This window comes from Cyprinus carpio, chromosome B7, assembly GCF_018340385.1.
Source record: "Cyprinus carpio isolate SPL01 chromosome B7, ASM1834038v1, whole genome shotgun sequence".
NCBI classification, from domain to species: Eukaryota; Metazoa; Chordata; class Actinopteri; order Cypriniformes; family Cyprinidae; genus Cyprinus; species Cyprinus carpio.
Window position 1 is genome coordinate 14,297,226 of NC_056603.1, and position 21,754 is coordinate 14,318,979.

Here is a 21,754-nt window from a genome sequence, read left to right on the forward strand (position 1 = left end):
AACCTGTAACACATATGACTGTAAAACATACCTAAATTTGCCCTAGATAAATATTCAGAATGGAATGTGTGGACAAGGCTCAAGAACTGTATTGTATGAGACAGAAAGCAGCGATGTCTCTGAGCTCAATCACTCTTTATTCTGGTGATGATAGCCTAATAATTTTCATAATTGAACATCATTTTCAGTTGCTTTATATATGTACAGCATCACATATAACACATGCTTTCATAATTTAGCTAAAAATGCAAGTTTAAAGGGGTCATATGATGCGATTCTCTTCTCTCTGGAGTGTTACAAGCTCTTGGTGCATGAAGAAGATCTGTAAAGTTGCAAAGACTAAAGTCTCAAATCCAAAGAGATATTCTTTATAAAAGTTAAGAATCAAACACTCCTACCTAAAACGGCTCGTTCTAACACGCCCCCAACATGTCTACGTCACGATGTGGGAAGATTTGCATAACACTGCCCAAATGTTCACACAACACACTGGATAGATGGCCAATCAGAGCACACCTTGCTTTTCAGAACAATGAGCTTTGTAAAAATCGGCGTATTTCAGAAAGGCGGGGCATAGAGCAACAATAATGTACAATATGTGGAAAATAATGTGTTTTTTGAACCTTAAAACGCATAAACACATTGCATTACACCAAATACACCAAATAATGTTCTTTTAAGCAACGTCGTATGACCCCTTTAATTTTAGGTAATTTTGCGCTCTAGCCTTGTGACACTAGATGGCAGCATAGAGTAATATGAGCGGTTTCTTCATGGCATATAACATACACACGATACACACTCCTAAATGTTCTGCTGCATGCAACCCTACACCCATTAATGGCAACAGGCACAATTTAATGAGCTGTGTGCGCTCAAGCATTGACTCATTTATTCAAGAGGCCACATGCGTGCTTTATTTACTGTGAGAGATATTATATTCTTGCACCATCAAACTCAGCTCACAACTTTATGAGTCAATAAGTCATGATATAGATGAAGGGTGACTGAAAACTTCATGTTTTTAAATTAAAGATTTTAATATATATTTCATAAATTATATTAGACTTTTATTTATCAACAAATGGGCGTCACACATTTGACAAATTAAAAAAAATAAAAGGGTGTCCAATACACTCAAAACAAAAGCACTTTTAAAGCTCATAAATAACTTAACAGTGACGGTCTTGCTCAATAATTCATACATAGATTTGATAGGTGTTGTCTTTGTATACAATTTCTCACAGCACTGTAGGCCAGTTTGTCTTGAATTAACAAACAACCTACTAAAAATAATAAACATTACTGAAATGGCTACAGAATTATGCTGTTTAGTGTTGCACTGCAACGTTATAATCTCTGGTGTGTGGGTTCTATCAAATGCTAAGAAATTCAGAAAATATAATTATATTTTTTCTTAAATCACACATACTCACTATCTACAGGCCCCGCTGTTATCATATTGTATATAACTGTGATGTTCTACAAAACAACAAGCTTTAAAACACTTTTTTGTACTGCTGAAAATGAGATAATTTACTGTGAAATTCATTTTCTCTCAGGTACATCACCAGTGTAAGTTTCAGGGTGAAAACCTATACATCACTCTTGTCAACGTAGTCAATAGTTACAATAATAATAATAATAATAATAATAATAATAATAATCTTGATTTTATCTTGGGATTATTTTGGGAAAAACATTAGAGGGCATTTTATCCCACTCTACCCCTAAGACCCAAATATAGAAAAAAAACTGTGAAAAAAATTATTTTGTAGGAGGCCTCTAATACAGAAATATTTGTGTTTTTACATTTTTTACATTTATTGGGCTCTTTGGGTAGCAGAATTTCAGTGATTTTACTCACTGTCTGAACAAATGTAGAAAACATCTTAAGGTTCATCTGCTGGGTGAAATGCTTCTGTAACCCCATTACAATAGTCTATATATGTATACACACTAATAATCACACAATAATGATAAAATAAGTCATTTTCATTGTATTGTTATTGTATTATTAATATTTTATTATTAATTAAAAAAAACTTTTATTATAAAAAATATGTTCTGACTATATTTACAAACCTGATGAAGCCTGAATGAAAGCTTTAAAATATTCTTCATGACTTGACTTGACAATACTGTCTGATAGCTTATTGTGCCCTTTACTTATAATGCTAATAGCACTTATACCCCCCACATTCCAGAACATTATCACCAGTCCCTCATGCAGCAAGCAGATATTTGGGCAAAAAAGCAGGTCCACAGGCAAATTTTGCTACCCCTTTAACCCAATGTTGCAAAAATACAACACTGACAAGCTCAAAATATAATATATATAATATAACAAGCTCAAAATCTTAAAATTATCAATACATTCAACAATACCTTAATATCCGCATGATCTACATATGTTAATAATCACAGAAAAAAAAATTAAAATAAATAAAATAAAAAAATATATATACATATATATGTATGTATATATATATATTAGGCATTTTACTTGAATGTAGATTTATCCAGTTCAGTGAAACAAGATGATGTGCTTCAAGGGAAGTTCAAAGGTTGTGTGAGTTTATGGCCAGGTAAATAGGCCTTTTTAAAGTCTAGCATCCAGTAGCATTGCAAGGCTGAAGAATAGGACCTATTAGTTGTATAAATGTGGTCTTAGAAAAAAAAAAAAACATGAGCAGATTTATTTTAGTCAAGCTGAAACTGATGTTGTAATATTACAACAGAGGGCCTTATAGGGCTAAATCGCACAGTGACCTCATTTTTGGCAAAATATAAAATATTGGAAAACCCCTAAATAAACAGCTAGAGGAACATGACCCTACTGTCATTATGTTTCACTTTATTATAGATTTGCATGTCATAAATAGGCCTGTATCACAAAAAGTCTTCTTTTTTTCTGTCAAACGAATAAAAATAGTATTCGCACAACTAATATAATTTACACAACAAATAACTAGGGAATAAGCCTTAGTAAAAACAGGTAAAATAGACTATTTTCAACTGACAGGGGTTTGGGTTAAAGGCGTGGGGGCGTGGCGCCCCGTCTGGTCCTCTGTCAAACTGCGCAGGTGAGCCTCTGCCGCTGGACCCGCCCAGGTGAGCCACTGCCAATAAGAACTCAAACTCAGTCTGCACACATTTTCATGCGACTTACATACACAGATGCCAGTAGGGGCTCCCCGACCGTTTAGTCGCTCTCAAAATGAAACACGAGGGGAACTGAGCAAACGTTCCATAATTTTAGGAGATTTACAACGGACTGAAAATTGGAAGGTGGTGACTCGACAAGTTTAGAGGCTACCTGTAGAGCAGCGCAGGTAAGCATCGCGATAAACGGCACGGCGGCAGAATTATGACACGGAGCATAACAAGGTTAATTTAAATATTAATTAACGATATAAAGAGTGTTTTAGAGAGGTCGCGACAGCGCGTATCGCCTCACTTCTCTGTGTATAATTCATCATCCTCAGTCCGTCTGCAGCGGAAGATGCCGCCGTGCATCCAACTTCACTGAAACATGTTCACCGCGAAAGCAGATAGTGCTGAGCAGAGGATTTAAACGTAGCTGTTGTTGAGATTGATTCTCGTTTCTTATTTGAAACAGGAATGTGATACGCTACTGAAAATGAGGCCAGACATCAGTATGGAGGAAGCGACGCACGAGACCTGAAGATCGGTCACGCGCCGATCGTTGATTATCGTGTATCGCCCTTCTTAACTTCATCGAAAGGCGGACCCGTTCTTTTTTTTTCTTGTCAAACAATTACAGAGACCTTGAAACTGCAGTCTAGCGTGAGCGCCAGAGATATGTAAACACTCGTGGGGGAATTTTGAGCGCGAGCGATAATGTCATCCGGGACCATCGTTATGGACCAGGATGACTTGGATCCGGAGGCTTCGGATTCTCTTTTGCACGGGATTCACGGAGCGCACCGGCCCAGGCCGTCCTCTTACCGGGCGCTGCGCAGCGCCGTGTCCAGCCTGGCGCGAATAGATGACTTTATCTGCGAGAAGATCGGCTCAGGTTTCTTCTCAGAGGTATTCAAGGTAAATATGTCATTTCTGTCATGCCGTTTGTTTGTGTTTTTACCCACTGCACGTGCTGCATTTACAGCACAGCGTGCATAGAGGAACACTGCATGTAAACAAATGCGTAATTCTCTAGCAAGAGTTTGTTGGGTCATTTCTGTTATGCTGTCATGCATTTTATAGAGAACTAAATATATTGAATAAAACGCTGGTTTATAGGATGGAAGTTATTCGTTTGTGTTCACATAGTTTTAAAAGAGTAAGGTTTGAAACACTTTAACTATTTTAGTTGAAGCCTTTTCACTTTCCACCCTCTTAGTCTTGTATAATAGTAATATAAACAATAACTGGAGTTTTTTCTAATATCAAAAGCACGCTTTTGAATCAAATCATAATGCCTTTGTTTTATTGATGGGGTTGACTCGCTTTACTTTAATGTCTTTAAAATCTACAATTACCAAAATCTGAATTAGGCTGTATTATTAAAAGATGATTAAATGTATCTAAAATCATTTTACTGACGCCATTAGGCTAACCTTATCCCTCAGTGAGCAATGACTAAGTTCCTGTCTTTATTTCCATTCTGTTACAGCCCGTCCTGTTCATTTTCTTGGCACTTGTGAATTGTTTTGCCTTTAGTGCCTAAGCCTGAGCAGAGCACATTTCTGATATTCACCTGTGTATAAATATTTTATTATATGAACATTACAGAGCTCAAAAAGTGCTACATAACAAAAATAATCCTGTTATCGACTTTGTATATGATATGATTCTATTACTGACTTTGGACAACTAACCATCTTTTCGCTTTAAGCTGACTTGATTGTGTGTCATAATATGCCTCCAGGTTTTGTAGCTCTGCAGATTTATGATCTGTTTTACACTCGCAAAATGATGGATTGGAAAGGCCATTAACTTATGAACCTCTTTGCAAAATTCTAATGATAGCAACAGTCATTCTGGCTCTTCCCTTCCTGTTAGAGAAAAGGGGTCGTGACCTGTGTAAGGACAGTAGGTCTGTGTTGGTGTGAAAGTGGATACCCGTTGACAAGGTGCGCAGGTGTGGTGGAAACTCTACTCCCGTGTTTGTGTGCGTGCATATGAGACAGAGACTGACAGAGAGAGAAGAGACCTAATTAGCCATCCCTCATAGTTCACCCTGTCACCCAATTTACTGACCATGCACCAAATACGTCGATAACTTCCTGCCAGTTATTGCCCGCAAAAATGTCACTGCTGATCAGGTCAATATATATGCAAATGTGCGGTAGCTGCTATTTGTTTCTGTTTGTGGTGCAAGGGTTATGAAATATGTAAATATGGCATTTATAATTATGTACAGTCCATTTAATAGTCCACAGTTGTGAGGGTATTTTTAGTTAGTATTTAATAGGTTCTTTTCATTCTACAACAATACTATTGAGCAATCTCTATGCTTGTCATGACAGATCCTTCAGGTGCCATTTTTAGTTTTTAAAGACTGTGCAGTCTGTCAACAGTAAGGACTTTAACTTGACTGAAAAATGTTTCTGTTCGTTCGTTCTCTTCTAATTGGTTAGTCAGGAAAAAAACTCTTCCCTCCGTCTGTTCAGATAATGGCTTGGTTGATATTTCATCAGATCTGGACTCTGGAGTGGAAAAAAAAAACATTACTCAGCCATTACGTTCTTCTGCTACCTACTTCAGTTCTCTCCCTTTTTCTGCTTATCTTGATAAAATCAGAACAAGTGATGAAAGACGAGGGAATTTTGTGTTTCTCTTGGGTTGATGCTCACCTCGTTGTGGGATCAGCAGGATTGCTCCTTTTAGGCCGTGCCAAAACAAAGTTGCTATTTATGTGAAATTCTTCTACAAGAATCTAATGGAGGTGGACAGCATGAATTAAGTCTTGAAGGGTTACTCCACCCCAAAATGAAAATTTTGTCATTAATTACTCACCCCCATGTCGTTCCAAACCCGTAAGACCTCCGTTCATCTTCGGAACACAAATTAAGATATTTTTGATGCATTCCGAGAGCTCTCCGACCCTCCCATAGACAGCAATGTAAGTAACACAATCAATGTCCAGAAACGTATCAAGGAGATCGGTAAAATAATCCATGTGACGTCAGGGGTTCAACCGTAATTTTACGAAGCTACGAGAATACTTTTGTACACAAAGAAAACAAAAATAATGACTTTATTCAACAATTCGTCTCCTCTACATCACAATAGCGCCATTTTGTATTTGAGTACTGAATGCAAACAGCATATGCTTTATGGTGACGCGGAGGAGACAAATTGTTGATTAAAGTCGTTATTTTTGTTTTCTTGTGTAATAGAAATAGAAACATGCAGCATGGTTTGTAGTGTATATACTGCACAGTGGCCCCAAAAAGTATTTGGACACTTGATCTGCTTTTAAAAATGCATGAAAGTCATTGCATTAGATAACAAAATATCAACCCAAGTGCCATTTGTTTCAAAGAAAGATATACATTGCAAAATATTTCAAGTTTGCAAATAATAAAACACTTACATTTACATTTATGCAGTTTATAGACACTATCCAAAGCAACTTATGGCTTATTCAAGGTAAACATTGTATCCAGTGTTGGGGAAAGTTACTTTTAAAGTAATGCATTACAATATTGCGTTACTCCATGAAAAGTAACTAATTGTGTTACTTAGTTACTTTTTATTGAAATAAATTGCATTTTATTTTGTGTTAATTTTTGTCACCTGAGCTGGGCTTACTTATTTATTTTTTATATTGCGTTACTCCATGAAAACTCTGCTTGTGCACCTCGTATTACAGGAGCAGACATAAATTTAAAAAAGCAACTATAGCATATTTTTTCTTCACATTACACTTGGTGGTGTTAAGCAGCCAGACACCTTTGGGGCCTCTGTAGATGATTTTCTTCTCTGATGAATGACAATGCAGAGTTCTTAATGGAGATGTAGGTTCTATTTTTATTAGCTGTACATTTGAGCTTTGTGTTAATGTCACTGTATCAAGTGTGCTCCTTGAGTCCTAGTGTGTTCCTGAAATACAGTAATGAGTCCGGTGACTGCCGCTGATCTGCGTTTGACAAAGGGGTGATGTCACGGTAACGCGTCTTGGGTTCGCAATTAGAAAAGACGCTCATCGGTGGGATCTGGTTCCCTCCTTGGTGTCACGCATTTTAAAATTGGGCTCACTTCCATTAAATATAGATATGAGGAGTGTGGTTAAATGTTCTCGCTGTACATTGTGGCCCTGCTTCTGTCGGTGTAGTTTGAGTGGGAGGGGATTCAAGAACTGATCGTTAAAGACGGGTTGTGATTGGTTGGAAACTTTGAGGTTGTAAACAATTTGCAAGCTAGTTTTGACATGATTTCGAAAGCATGGATTTACAACACAAAGTCTCCTTTAGTGCTTCCCTTTTGCATTCTCTCTCTCCCCCTCTCTGTCTTTCTATTCTTGCTCCTCGGTGTCTTTTACTAGTCAGGGCATGCATGAATGTCAAGCTCCAATGCTGCCACAGAGCTCCTGCGCATGTTTGTTTGAGTTTGCGTACGTTTTAAATATGAGTGCAGTCTGAACAATTTGAAGTCTACTTGTGAATACATTTTGTTTCAGTTTGTAGGTGTGTGTTTGTGATATGGCAGCACGACAGTTAAAGAGTTCTACTGGAAGTTCTAGGTTTAGAAGCTTAGCTAAGCTCTTTTTGCCATTGTAACTTTGATTGTCCAAGAATTGTTTTACTTTGAATAAAAAGTTTACTACAATATATGCACATTATAGGTTGCACAGTATATCTTTACCGTATCCGTTGTTAGTCAATCTTAGAGATTATGTATTGGGTAGACCCTAGAATATTTAATATATATTGGATGTTCCCTTGCTCAATTCCCATTAGATTAACTGAGGTAAAGGTAAAAAGTAAATCTTCTAAAACGACATTTAACAAAATTAGTCATTTTAATTTTTTTAGTAGATCTCAAAATGTATATACATTTTGGTTACACTTTATTTTAAGGCGTCCTTGTTACAGTGTAATTATACATTTAATTACTGAGTAATATTAAGTAAATACAGTACATGTCCTTACTATATGGTTAGGGTTCAGAATATAAGGAATAATAATTTTAATAGGGAGTACATGTAACAAGGACACCTTAAATTAGGGTTACCTAAAGTTTTCATACAGTAGCCTACATTGTAATGTGATTCATCTATAGCATTGTAAGTGTTGTTCTTTGGTTTTAGTGTTTCTTTTGAAATGTATTTAGACAACACAATATAGAATTTTAATATCTGCTATTTGTCGTAACACAAAGAATACTGGCTTATAAATATTGGACAGAATTTTATTTTCAGTGCATCCCTATTAAAAAATAACAGCGCTAAACTGGGTATAAATGCTAGTATATGAAGAATGCATTTTGAATGTTATACAAACATACGTGGTGTGTGTGGTATGAATGTAAAACACAAAGTGCAGGATCGTGGTAAGAATCATTTTATAAAAAGATCTAAGCTGTAATGAAGACTTTTTTTGTGTGTGTCTGATAATGTTTTAGGGCCTGTTAAGTGCTCTATGGGGCACTTTTAACCATCTCTCTGGCAGTGTGCTGTAGTGTGAGAGTGGGTGCTAATGATGCTCCGGTAAGTGCTGTCTTGGACCACCTGTCTAAATGGCAATATGAGAAGTATGATGATAGAAATCAGATTCATCACATACACGCTCATCCAGACTCCTACACCTCTGTTTTTCATACACTCAGCAGCGTACTGAGCAAGCTCAATGCTCATTCAGCTACTGTTTGCCTTGTGTCTTAGTGTGTGCAGTGCACTTGCTCTGGCACATTGTGCAGTGACAATTTTGTGGGCAACCCCAGTTTAAATGCAGCTTATGCCATTTTTTTTTCGTAGACCAACACACACATCTTCTCCTTATCAAAAACAAATGCTGTACAGATCATTTATAGGCAGGCTGCGTGGTTTCTGTCCTCTTTGAGTTCCATGGAAAGCTCCAAAGAATTTGAACAGCTGCCATTCACGAAGCTCTGCACATCCCCCACCCATTGTTTGCTTGTTTAAAAAATGAGGTTGATTGGATGCTGCTTTCAGCTACCTGGTGTACAGTAACCTCAGCTCTATTTGATGTGTTTTACCATATTAAGGAAATGGTTTACCCCAGAAAATGGAAATTTGCTGAAAATGTACTCACCCGAGTAGATGGAGAAATTGGAAAAATTCAGCATTAGATCACTTATTTATCAGTGGATCCTCTGCAGTGAATGGGTGCCATCAGGATGAGAGTCTTATAAAAACATCACAGTAATCCACAAGTATACACCACAAGACTCCAGTCCATCAATTATTTTCTTGTGAAGTGAAAATCTGTGTGTCTTTCAAGACATTTTCAGCTTTAACCGTTACTTCCAGCTAATATCCTCTCTAGTCCTCTATCCATAATATTCATCCATCTCGTCTGAATCAGGTGAGAAATATGCACGGATCAAGCCTGCCTATTATATAGAACAAGGCTTTCTCTCAGTTGCCTGAAGGACATACATTCTCACAGCGCATGTATTTTTATCACAAGATGCTGAAATAATATTAATGTGTGTTTAGGGCGTCTTCTGTATCCATCCCTGAGAATGCATTGCACCTCAGCCCTGTTTACCTTTGATAAAAGGAGTGCACTCACACCCTCAGATGTGTGAGCAATCATACACTCTCCCTCACTCAAGCTAGAGTTATATCAGATAATTTATGGATTTTTAAGTTTCCTGCTATTGATCTTCATGAGACTCACAAAAGCAGATAATGGTGCTCATTGTTATCATGATATCTTAGCTTGCATGCTTTGGTGCTGCAGGCAAGATCAGCCAGCCAGACGGCACGGCACAGGTTTGGGTGTCATCAATCAGGGAAGGGTTTCTGCCTTTTGCTTGATTACATTGTCATATTGCTTTTGTATAGACAATTAAAGACGAAGAATACTCTTGAAGCTTGGATGCAGATAGTTTCACTCCTTTAGGGAAATTCTTGCTCTGGGTTATTTAAGTATGTGTGTGTGTGTGGAAATATCTCTTCTCATCAAGGGTACATGTTCAGACAACATAAGAGTTAGTCAACAGCATACTGTTTTAATTTATAGTGATGAAATGAAACACACTTTATAATTTCTGCTTCATAAATCATTTTTTGTAGTTGCTATGAACCAAAATATTATGGTTCTCAGTTCAACTGTTTGTTGAAAGTGTATACGTGTTATTGGGACTGCTACTGAGTCCAGATATGGACCAGACTGCTTGAGTGGGCAATCCTCCAGCTTGATACCAGGCAGTGTGTTGTGGGTCTGTTTCATGTCTCCTGTGAGATGTGCCCTGATGAGCCACTCAAACAAATGAAAGATAATGAAATATATAAACATGGATGCCATAAGCAACAAAGCATCTTGTGATGTTACATAATGTTAGTCTGTCCTGATCATTTGCACAAAGGAGTTCACACGGTCAGTACCACAAATTTGCCTGTATTTGGTTAGTGACGTACAAATAGTACAGAATCTTAAATCAGTTTTTAAATGTTTCATGTAACTAACTTGGTTTTGAAAATTTCAAATTTAAACATTTTCAATATAGACTCCACTGTGTTTCCTCCCGAGTACAGATAATGTCTCCTGCAGCCAGGGACTTTGAAGTCTGGGATGAATCGGAAGGCTGTGTGTGTGTGTGTGTGTGTGAGTGTGAGGAGAAAAGGGCCGGAGATCTCTGTCCAGCTGGCCCAGACATGAATAGAGCTCTAAAGTGTCTGTCTGTGACACAAGTATTTTCTCTCTCTTTCTCTGAGTGCAGCATCGTACCACGGGGCAGGTGATGGCTCTGAAGATGAACACCATGGCCAGTAATAAAGCCAACATGCTGAAGGAGGTACAGCTGATGAACCGCCTCGGACATCCCAACATACTCAGGTCAGCATTGCACACACCCTCTGACAGCAGAGCTGGACAACACTGAATATTAGAAAATTAATAGAAAATTAAAAGTATTGCTATGATTTATATGTGACTTTTTTTATTTATTTTATTTTTCTTTTCTTTTTGATCATTAGGATTATGTCACTAGAAATTATATTTTTATGAAAAGATATATGAATTAATATAATTCTTAAGTTTGTTATGATGCAAAATTAAATTGTATTTAAAATTAAAAACCTTTAGTCAGACTTGGCCACTGAGTTGCTGCAAGCACAATCAGAATACCATAACTACAATCTGATGGCATCTATAGCACTGTACCAACTCAGTACATGGGTTGTGAGGGTTAGCTGGGAAATAATATCACCAGTCCCTGGTCTGATGGCTCTTCCCTCTCTTGTGTACTAACACAGCCTACAGCTAGGAGAGTTTCCAACTAGATGTTTATTTTTATGAATTTCCAAGTGTTCATTTGAATAATTCATTAATTTATTTCTAAATTCACATTTAGAAGTTTGTATCCATTCTTGCCTCTGGAATGGAAAGAATGTTTTGTTTTGTTTTAAGTCCAGCTTACCTAGAGGACAAAGTCTGTGCTGTTGGGCTATAAACACTGCATTGTATGAGAACATGAATATTGATGTCAAAGGATGGCGGCTTTTGTCTTGCCTCCATAACTGCAGCCACTGTTTATGTAGAGTAAAATATTGAATTGGAAGCTGGGGAGTAGAGAATTGTGCAACACATTATTATCCATGAAATACAAATATATTTATCTTAAACAAATCCCCACATGAATGCGGGGGTGTGTTTGCTTGCATGTGCCAGGGCATGAAGTCTAGGTCTTTTGTCTGCTTAACCTGCACCAGCTTGTGTGGTCTCATGTGTTTGAATTAAGTGTGTGTGTGTGTGTGTGTGTGAGAGAGAGAGCGAGAGAGTGTGTTTTTTTTCATGCATGCTTAAGATTGCCTTCAAAATACAGGTGCTCCAGCTCACATTCTTGAGATTGGTCACTCTTGAAAGAACTTGTTAGCACCTTCTCCTGTTTTTTTGTTTTTTCAACACCCTTTACTCTTTCTGTGTGTGTGTGTCCCTTTAGGTTTGTGGGAGTGTGTGTACATGAGGGACATCTTCATGCTTTGACAGAGGTAAGAAAATGAGTGCTGATAGAGCATTAAAAAAAAAACACGATTTTTGAATAAAATTTATTTTATTTATACTTTTCAAGACTGAATGGTGTATATACTACTGTTAAAAAGTTTGGAGTCAGTATGATTTTTTTGTTAAGTTCTTGAAGGTTTATGTTCACCAAGGCTGTGTTTATTCCATCAAAAGCACATTGAAAAATAGTAATAATTTGGAATATTATTTTACTTTTAAAAAGTTTTCTATTTTAATATATTTAAAAATATATTTTATTCCTTTTGGAATTTTCAGCAACCATTATTCCAGTTTTCAGTGTTACAAGACCCTTCAGAAATTATTTTAATATACTGATTTGGTGCTCAAGAAACTTTTTTTTTTTTTATTACTATCAATGATGGAAGCAGTTGTTCTACATAATATTTTTGAGGAAACCATGATTTTTGTTCAGGATTCTTTGATTAATAAGACACTTCAAAGGAACGTAATTTATTTTAATTTAAAAAAAATTATAACATTATAAATGTCATTATAAATTACTGCCACCATTTGATCAGTTAGTGCATCCTTGCTGAACAGATATATTAATTTCTTCAAAAAGTAATCTTCTTGATCCCAAATGTTTCAACAGTTCTTTATCTTTATTTATAGGTAGCATTTCTTTTGCTTTATGTACTACCTATTTTTTTCACTAAGCTCAATGCAGAACATTCTAGAATTCTTGCAATGGATGCGTGTGATGTGGCCTTTGAATTTGGTTAAAGCAAGACCCCGTGGAACAGCCTTGTTCTCCATTCTATACTAGTTTAATGTGCAGAGACAATTATAAGATAAGAATCATTCATGGCGTGAGGTATAACATGTTAACAATTTTCAAACTTCTCATATTTTACCTTTAACATTAGATGGTTAGAAGATGCCCTCAATGTTTGACCTCTGTGTGTGTGTTGTAGTACATCAATGGCGGTAACCTGGAGCAGCTGTTAAACAGTGATGTGTTCCTGTCCTGGTCTGTGAGAATAAACCTCAGTCTTGATATTGCCAGAGGACTGGAATACCTACACAGCAAGGGCATATTTCACAGAGATCTTACGTCAAAGGTACACGCACTAGAAGGGTCTTTATTACATGCTCACACAAGTGTGTATTCCAGACACTTCATGCTGAATTTGTACTGTATGCCACAAATGTTCATCTGAATGTGTTTGTTTTGTAGAACTGTCTGGTACGCTGGGAGAACGGGCAGTGCAGTGCCGTAGTGGGGGACTTTGGTCTGGCAGAGAAAATTCCTGATCACAGGTCAGTAAATTGCATCGTCATAACTCAAGAGATAAGATTAGATATGCTGCACTCTTCCAGAGAGAGAGCGAGAGATGGAAGCAGTCAGGAACTGATTGATGAGCTTCCATTTTTCCATAAAGCACTTGTATCTATAGCTGGAGAGTAAATGATTAAGAGCATGTGATGTAGCTTAGTGCAGCCTCCAGCCCAGTCATGTTCTGCTGTTGTTTCAGTACATGTGTACACAGAGCTGCATGTGTAAATGAAATGGATGTTAAATACCTCAGATATGCTTGTTATTATGTTGACATTTACCCTTAATAGCTCAAGTATCTGTTCTCATATGATATGAAGCATGTACTGTTGCACTGCAGGCATTTGCACATGCTGTTAATGTGGACACGTGGCTAGAAAAAAAATTGGGGAAAAAAATCACTCTGTTGCTCCTGAAAAAAAAAAAAAAAAAACTTTTAATTTCACTGCATAGACACAACCAGTCAAACGTTTTGAACAGTAAGATTTTTACGTTTTTTTTTTTCTTTTTCTATTCAGTGCGTTGTGATTGGCCAAATGCCTCAGGCGTGTGACGGAAATGTTATGCACCTTAACACACTGTGCCGTCTCCAAGGCCAGCAGCACGAGACTCAGTCCAGCTGCTCTGCTCGTGCACATCCCATCATCGGTTCTCTTTTAGCAGTTCAGTCAATGTACTGTTAGGAGTAACTGAATAACTCGGGATATTGGTTTATTTCACGTCAGAAGGCATGTTTATATACTGAATAATTTAAGTAATTTGTGGATTAGTGCGTACTGGAGACGCAAACAGTTTCAAACAATTCAGTTTGATTGGTGAACTGGTTCGACCGGTCCACTAAGAAGATCCGGTTAAATGGAAAGATTAGTTCGGACATCACTTAATGAGACAAAACCAATAAAACCCATTACAAACGAGGCATTTGTTGCATCCAGTGGGGACATAATTACTGATTATAATGACTTATACTGTCTTTTTACGAGTTGTGTTGCGTATCACGCTGCAAAAACACAAAAACCATGTCTGCATTTGGGATCTGAGAAACAACAAGCCTACTCTACTGCTCAAAACTCGCGTTTGAATCGTCATTGGCAAATTATTTAAATATAAAAAACGTACTTACAGGCTGTGAGTCAGAAGCGCCAGACTGTCCTTACAAAGTTTGAACTGCCCAACTTTATAGAAACAGCCGTTGTGCCACAGATGCATTGCAGGCTTCTGGTTCAGGAAACAGTCGTCATCTTCCATAAAATGCGCAGCACACATCTGAATATTTGGGTCGAACTGTTCTTGAACAGTGTTGAAATACAACTTAACCACTGATTTCTAGTCGTGTCCTCTTTTGGAAGTTTCGCTTTCACAACGAAACACACAGCGACTCCACAACATGGCAACAGATGCTGCTAAAAAGCAGAATAACAGTAAGAATAAAAGTTATGCCTTCTTTCTTTGCGTGACCATTTAGGCGCCGTTATGCAAATCTTCCCACATAGTGACGTAGACATGTGAGGGTGTGTTAGAATGAGACATTTTAGGGGGGTGTGGTTGACTCTTAACTTTTATAAAGAATATCTCTTTGGATTTGAGACTTTAGTCTTTGCAACTTTACAGATCTTCTTTAGGCACCAAGAGCTTGTAACACTCCAGAGAGAAAGGAAAAATTGAGATTGCATCATATGACCCCTTTAAAAATCTTACTGTTCAAAAACGTTTGACTGGTGTTGTATGATGTTTAAAGTAAATGCTGTTCATAAGATTAAAAGCATACAAAACAACTAAACCAAACTGAGGTGTCACATAACATGACAGTCCAACACATAAGGTTTTAAAACTCATAACTATGATGGACGCTAGTTTTTTTTTATTGTATTTGTTATACTTGGAATTTGTTTTTTTTATTTATATATATTTTTTTTGCATAAAAAAAGTGTAAGATGCTGCACACTCAGTTTATGGCATTAAATAAAAATATGCTACTATGATGGACACTAAAGTACAAAAAGTAATTTCTTCATGTTAAAGAAATAATTACACATACCATTAATGATACATTATAGCTCTTAAATCCCTGTCATGGTTTCCACATAAAAATGAAGCAGTACAACTGCTTTTCAGCATTGATAAAATAGACAATCGGATCATGTGACACTGAAGACTGGACTAATGGCTGCTGAAAATTCAGCTTTGTCATTACAGGAATAAATAACATTTTAAAATATACTCTACAGAATACGGTTATTTTAAATTGTAATAATATTGCACAATATTAGTGTTTTACCAGTATTTTCACTTGAATAAATATAGCCTTGATGAGCAAAAGATACTTTTTTTTTTATTTTATTTTTTAAACATGAACTCTTTTGAGCTGTAGTTTTTATAAATCGGATTGTCCATATATTGAGGGTAATATATGACAGTTCACAAGGGCACAGAGAGATACATTATAATATTATACATTATTTTTGCAAGAAATCACTCTCTTGGTATTACAGGATTTCCCAGTGTAAGGATGGTTGGAGGCTTTAATTGTGTAGACAAAGTCACACTCCTGGCAACTAGGTCTATGATACTGTAATTGCTGGGTGACTTTTACTGAGGAAATAGGAAATGAAGGGAGGAGGTAAATTGGCTCTTACCAGCATATCACTTGGAGGTATGCAACAGATGAGGGGGGCGTGCAAAGCATATTTTTGTGTAATTGAATGATTTGTGTACTTTAAGCTTTGTTTGATATTACATGGACCTGGTTACCTTATGGGAGCTGCCATATTGACGGAAGTTAGGGATCACTCTTAATGATATTCCAGTGTGGAAACTGTTTGGCCAGCTACTGTTTGGGTAGCTATAGTGTACCTCCCAAACATAGCGTGTGTGCCATTAGAGTGCTGTTTTTGTTCTGCCTTTGCCATTCTCTCACTGAAGAGATCAACACAATGTACTGAAAGCATGCTACTCTTATATTTTGCAACAGTATGTATAGTTTTTGTATATTTACTGTGCATGGCATGTAATTAGACTGTTGGGTTACACTTTATTTTAAGGTGTCCTTGTTACAGTGTAATTATACATTTAGTTACGGAGTAATATTAATAAACTACATGTACTCACTATATGGTTAGGTTTTGGATCAGGGTTTGGCTTAAGGTTACTTGCATGTAATTATACATAAGTTATTGTTATTCTAATAGTAAGTGCATGTAACGTGTAACAAGGCCACCTTAAAATAAAGTGTCACCATAATTTGGAGTCTGTAATATTTTCACATTTTTTTGTAAGTCTCTTATGCTCCCCAAGGCTGTGTTTATTGACTCTAAAATGCACTAAAAACAGTAATGTTGTAAAATAATATTAAAATTCAAAATAACTGTTTTCTGCTTAAAATATATTTTAACATGTTATTTATTCCTGTGACGACAGACTAATTTTTAGCAGCCGTACTTAATAATGAACAAAAGTGTTAATTTCTTCAAAATTTTAACTGTAATCAACAAGTTTACTGCATAAAATACTCTATCCCACAGTGCAATGTGCTCAAATTGACCTTCTCTTTCCAGTATTATGAATGAACCAGATTTGCACTTCTTGCCTGACTGTTTTATTCAGCAACCAAATGTTTAGACCTTTACTTACACCAAATTGAACTAAAAAATTTAAAATACAAAGTTGTATTAACAAGATGTTATGTAGACTGGCTGAATTAAACATTCATTTGAATACAGGAAGATGAAGTCATGTGATGATGATGTTGTCACTGTTTGAATGTTTATCATGGGATAATACCTGCGGTTTTGCTTACTAATTTAAAAACTATGTATACAGTGTTCCATTATGAACACATCCAGTGTGTGCATGTGATGTGAGAGTCATCAGGGACTTGTTTCTACTCTGCATTTGTGTTGATTTTAATGATGGCTTTGTAAGTAAGTCTGTGTGAAAGAGAGCAGTTTTACAGCTGAGCTCTGTTTTTCTCATTGTTGGTAAATGTAATGCATATTTTGGTGTGCTTGTGAATGCTTCATGTTTATGTGTAAAACCACGGCATTTGTATATGTGAAGAAGACAGAGCAGACTGCTAAATGAGGGCTTTTTGGGAAGCTCTCCTAAAAAGGACAAAGTATTTCGGCTGTTTACTGCGGTAGATTCCCTCACTCTGACTAACCCATGTCCCCAAATGGTGTTTACACTGCAGTACATTACTCCATTTATCTCTCTCTCTTCCCTTGTCTCCACTCTTCCCATCTCAGTCTATTTATGCCCAGTACACAGTCCCAGACCAAAATAAAACTGAGGAAATGTCTCTCAGCAGCGTATGAGTATGCCAGCTATAATTAGGATCTTACAAGATCTTGTTTTGTTTTATTTTTATACATCCACGCACACATAATCATGCTGTGGGTTAATGAACTAGGGGTTAAGGCTGTTAAATTTGGAAATGAAAAGTACCTTAAAAAAAAAAAGAGGATTAATAGAACTTGTAGGTTCACTTTAAGTAAATGATTTTCCTGTTTTCCCTTTGGCTGTTTTCAGTGAAGAGGCAGAGAAACAGAGCTTGGCTGTTGTTGGCTCCCCCTACTGGATGGCTCCGGAGGTGCTCAGAGGAGAACGCTACGATGAAAAGGTCGAACACCTTATGATTCATTACCCAGATACAGGCCAGAGTCCTCTTCAGTGACTGTTTCCCCCACATTACTTGTCAGATTATTGTCATTTCACAATTTCAAATGCAAAGTTTGTGCCATTTATTCCCATTGATTGAGAATATTGTTCTATTAAGTTCATTATGTTTAGAGTTTTAGATTATTAAAATGCATAGTTTTTTTTTTTTTTTTTTTATACAGGTGGATGTATTTGCCTATGGTATTATTCTCTGTGAGATTATTGGTCGGATACAAGCAGATCCTGACTTTCTTCCACGGACAGAGGTGAAAAACTGAACGTACAGTATCTAAAAAGCTCACTTCAAAATACCTTTTTAGAAACTATTTCAAAACTTTTAGAATAAGAACCTTTTGTATTTAAACACATGTATTTAAGTATTAAGGCGAGTATTGCTTCAAAAATTATTATTTGTTTTGCTGATAAAGCACTTTCTTGGTCTGTATCTGTTTGGTTCACCCTTCCACCTGGTCTGTGAATATCAGGCCTGTAGCAATCTCATGTGCACACTCAGTTTATGAAAATGGGTCGTAGTTTACTCCATGTGAGATAACAGCACTGCCAACGAAGTCATGCATTTACATACAAATCATTGTTTAATTACACTGTTTATCATTGTCAGGATGAGTTACTTCTTCAGTACAGCCTGTACTTCTCACAGTAGTAATATACAGCTTTCTTTAGACTGAAATAAAGTGATTCTGTTTCAGGACTTTGGTCTTGATGTGGAGGCTTTTCGGCAGATGGTTGGAGACTGTCCTCCTCATTTCTTCAACCTCACAGTCGTCTGCTGCAGTGTAAGACCTCTTATCTACCGTCACCAAAGATCATACATTAACACTGATATACCTCTACAAATCTCATATGCTGACAAGCATGCTTAAATGTGCATTTATTTATTTTTGTTAACTTTGAAACCTCTCCTAAAACAGGACGTCTGTCTAATTCAGATGCATAAAAGCAGATTGAAGCCAATATAAAAATATATTATTCAGATCGCTTGGTGTGACTTCACAAAAATGTGGGGGGAAAAAAGCTCACATTTTAAAAATTCAGTGTTTTTTCTCTCCCAGATGAACCCAGACAGTCGGCCCTCATTCACAGAGGTGGTAGCAGAGCTGGAGAACATAGTGAGTGATCGAAAGAAGAGCGAATGTACGGAGCCTGATGTAGAGGGTGAGTCAGCAGTAAAAAAAAAAAAAAATACAGCAGTGTTGCCAGAACAGTTTTTATTTTCTTCTGCTCACATTTATTAATATATATTTACATTATATCACATTTATTTATTATATATATATATATATATATATATATATATATATATAGATATATATATATATATATATACACATATATATATATATATATATATATATATATATATTATATATATATATATATATATATATATATATATATATACATATATATATATATATATATATACATATATATATATATATATACATATATATATATAATATACGGTATATATATATATATATATAATTAACCAATATTAAAATATATATATATATACACATTATATATTTCACATTTATTATAAAGGTTAATTTGGAATTTTGGAAGGACTTGTGGTTGAATAAATTATGACAGAAAATGAATTTTTTTTGTTAAATATCACTTTAAATATATTTGGCCTTGAAAATGATTAAAGAAGCGTGCATGGCATTAAAACAAACTGAGCCTTAAACTAAAAAGAAGTTTTTTTTTTTTTTTTTTTTTTTTTTTTTTTTTTTTTTTTTTTCTTCTTTTCCAGACCGGCCATCCACAAACACAACACCTTTAAGTCGAAAGCACTCTCTAGACATTCCCACTGACCCACGTCTCTGTCGCAGTAAATCTGATGTGATCCTCCCTCCGTCCCCTCTCCTGACTCGGACCACACCGATGCGCGTCAACCCCTTCTCCCAGCGCCAAGACCTCAACGGCGGCCGCATCAAGCTCTTTGACACCCCCAGCAAGTCTGTCATTTCCCTCACCTTTGCTCTCCCTCCGCCCCCTGGCCCCAGCAGCCCCGTCTCCTGTAATAAAAGCCCTCTCCATTTCCACAGACGTAGCCAGTCACTGCCCTGCACGCCAGAAGACATCCAGTCTCTGCGTGGCACTGCTGACAATGGGAAATGTGAAAATACTCCAAGTGTTATGGACACAGATGTAAATCCAGTCAATGGAAATTTGATGGACGTGGGAAGGGACAGTTTGTTGGCTATGAGCAACGAGAGCATTGCAGATCTGCATAATATTAGTGAGGTTTTTAATACACCCGGTGACAATGTTAGGCTTTCAGATCCTAAGCAGGACAACAAGGAGGAGAATCTTGAAATGGTCAGTCAAGAAGCTGTAGCTGATGACTCTGGTCTTCCATTAGATCTAGAGCTGATGTCTCCAAACCGATCGAGGTTAGGGGAAAGCATTGAGGAGCCAATGGACTGCACCAGCTCTCCTGATACACTAGATGGCGCCATGGCTACTTCAACCAAACTTTTCTCCAATGGCTGGAGCTCCCCGGTCTCAAACGGGCCACCCTCATTACCTCCTTTACTAGACACGGACAACAACAATGGCACCATTCTTATAAATCGACCTCTGGGATGGGGGGTTAATAACTCCAATGGTGCCACGACCCCTCTTACGCCTCCGGAACAGGATGAGGTCATAGCCTGTCCGGGTTGCTGCCTAGCAGGGATGAGTTTCCCCTCTATTTGCACACGTGGACCTCGACAGACCCCTTATAAGAACTTGAATGGCGATGCAGCTGGGAAAAGGCTTTTGTGCAAAGCTTTGCCGCCTTCGCCTACAGAGCCAAACATTGCTCTGCCTGGCACTCGGACATAAAAGATGCATGATATGTAGGTGAAGCGCTACCTTTAAAGTGGATGCTACTGCTTAATGCACTCAAACTAAAACCGAGCTGAAAAATGTCATTCTGAAGAGAAAGAAAATGCTATGTATTATTGTTTAGACTAGGTGGATCATTTAGTATTCTGATCCTAGTCCTAGTCCTCTAAACTTGAACACTCCCATAGGTTTTAATGCCTTTCTAAAGACATGTGTTGTCAATATTTTTGTTATTTTTACAATTATTTCAAAGTTTATGAAAATACTCTGTGAATGGAAAAAAAAAGATGTATTATTTTATTAATGACATTAAATGACATGGACAAAGTAAAGTACTAACAGGCTATGTTGTGTTTATGGAAGATATGAGTCACATTATCGGTTTTCTACATTTTAAAATTGTCACATGGTGTAAAAGATACAAAGCCTTCAGCTGGCTCTTTGTTTGCTTTCTATTTTAAAGAATCATGCCCAGTAGAAAATTTACATTTCTAAGAAAATGAAAGCGAGAGATGTCTGTTTGTTGCACATAGTTTTTTGCGAGGTGAATGGCCAGATGATCACCGTAAAGAATTTACTTGGCATCTTTATAAAATGTTTCAGGCTGATCAAAACCTTTCATCAAACCTGTCCTAACATCTAAAACCAAAATGCGTTCTTGTCTTGGGACAACTTTTTTGATCTACTTCAAATGTTGACTACTGTATATAAAATACATACATACACCCTGAATTATGTTAAATAATGTATAATATATAATATTCTGTATATTAGT

At 36.7% G+C, this 21,754-nt stretch overlaps 1 protein-coding gene across 2 annotated transcripts; it reads left to right on the plus strand.

Annotated features, from left to right (window-relative positions):
* Positions 1 to 3,148: 3,148 nt before the first annotated feature.
* Positions 3,149 to 21,314, plus strand: tesk1b (testis associated actin remodelling kinase 1b). 2 transcript variants are annotated; one of them, XM_042727375.1, is made up of 11 exons: positions 3,149 to 3,335; positions 3,623 to 4,065; positions 10,876 to 10,997; positions 12,103 to 12,151; positions 13,100 to 13,246; positions 13,363 to 13,445; positions 17,989 to 18,079; positions 18,300 to 18,383; positions 18,828 to 18,914; positions 19,191 to 19,293; positions 19,898 to 21,314. In XM_042727375.1, exons 2-11 carry the CDS (start codon positions 3,865 to 3,867, stop codon positions 20,974 to 20,976), a joined length of 2,046 nt encoding a protein of 681 aa, XP_042583309.1. In that variant the 5' UTR covers positions 3,149 to 3,335; positions 3,623 to 3,864; the 3' UTR covers positions 20,977 to 21,314. The 2 variants fall into 2 exon arrangements, with proteins under 2 accessions (XP_042583309.1, XP_042583311.1); XM_042727377.1 differs by lacking the exon at positions 3,623 to 4,065.
* Positions 21,315 to 21,754: the final 440 nt, after the last annotated feature.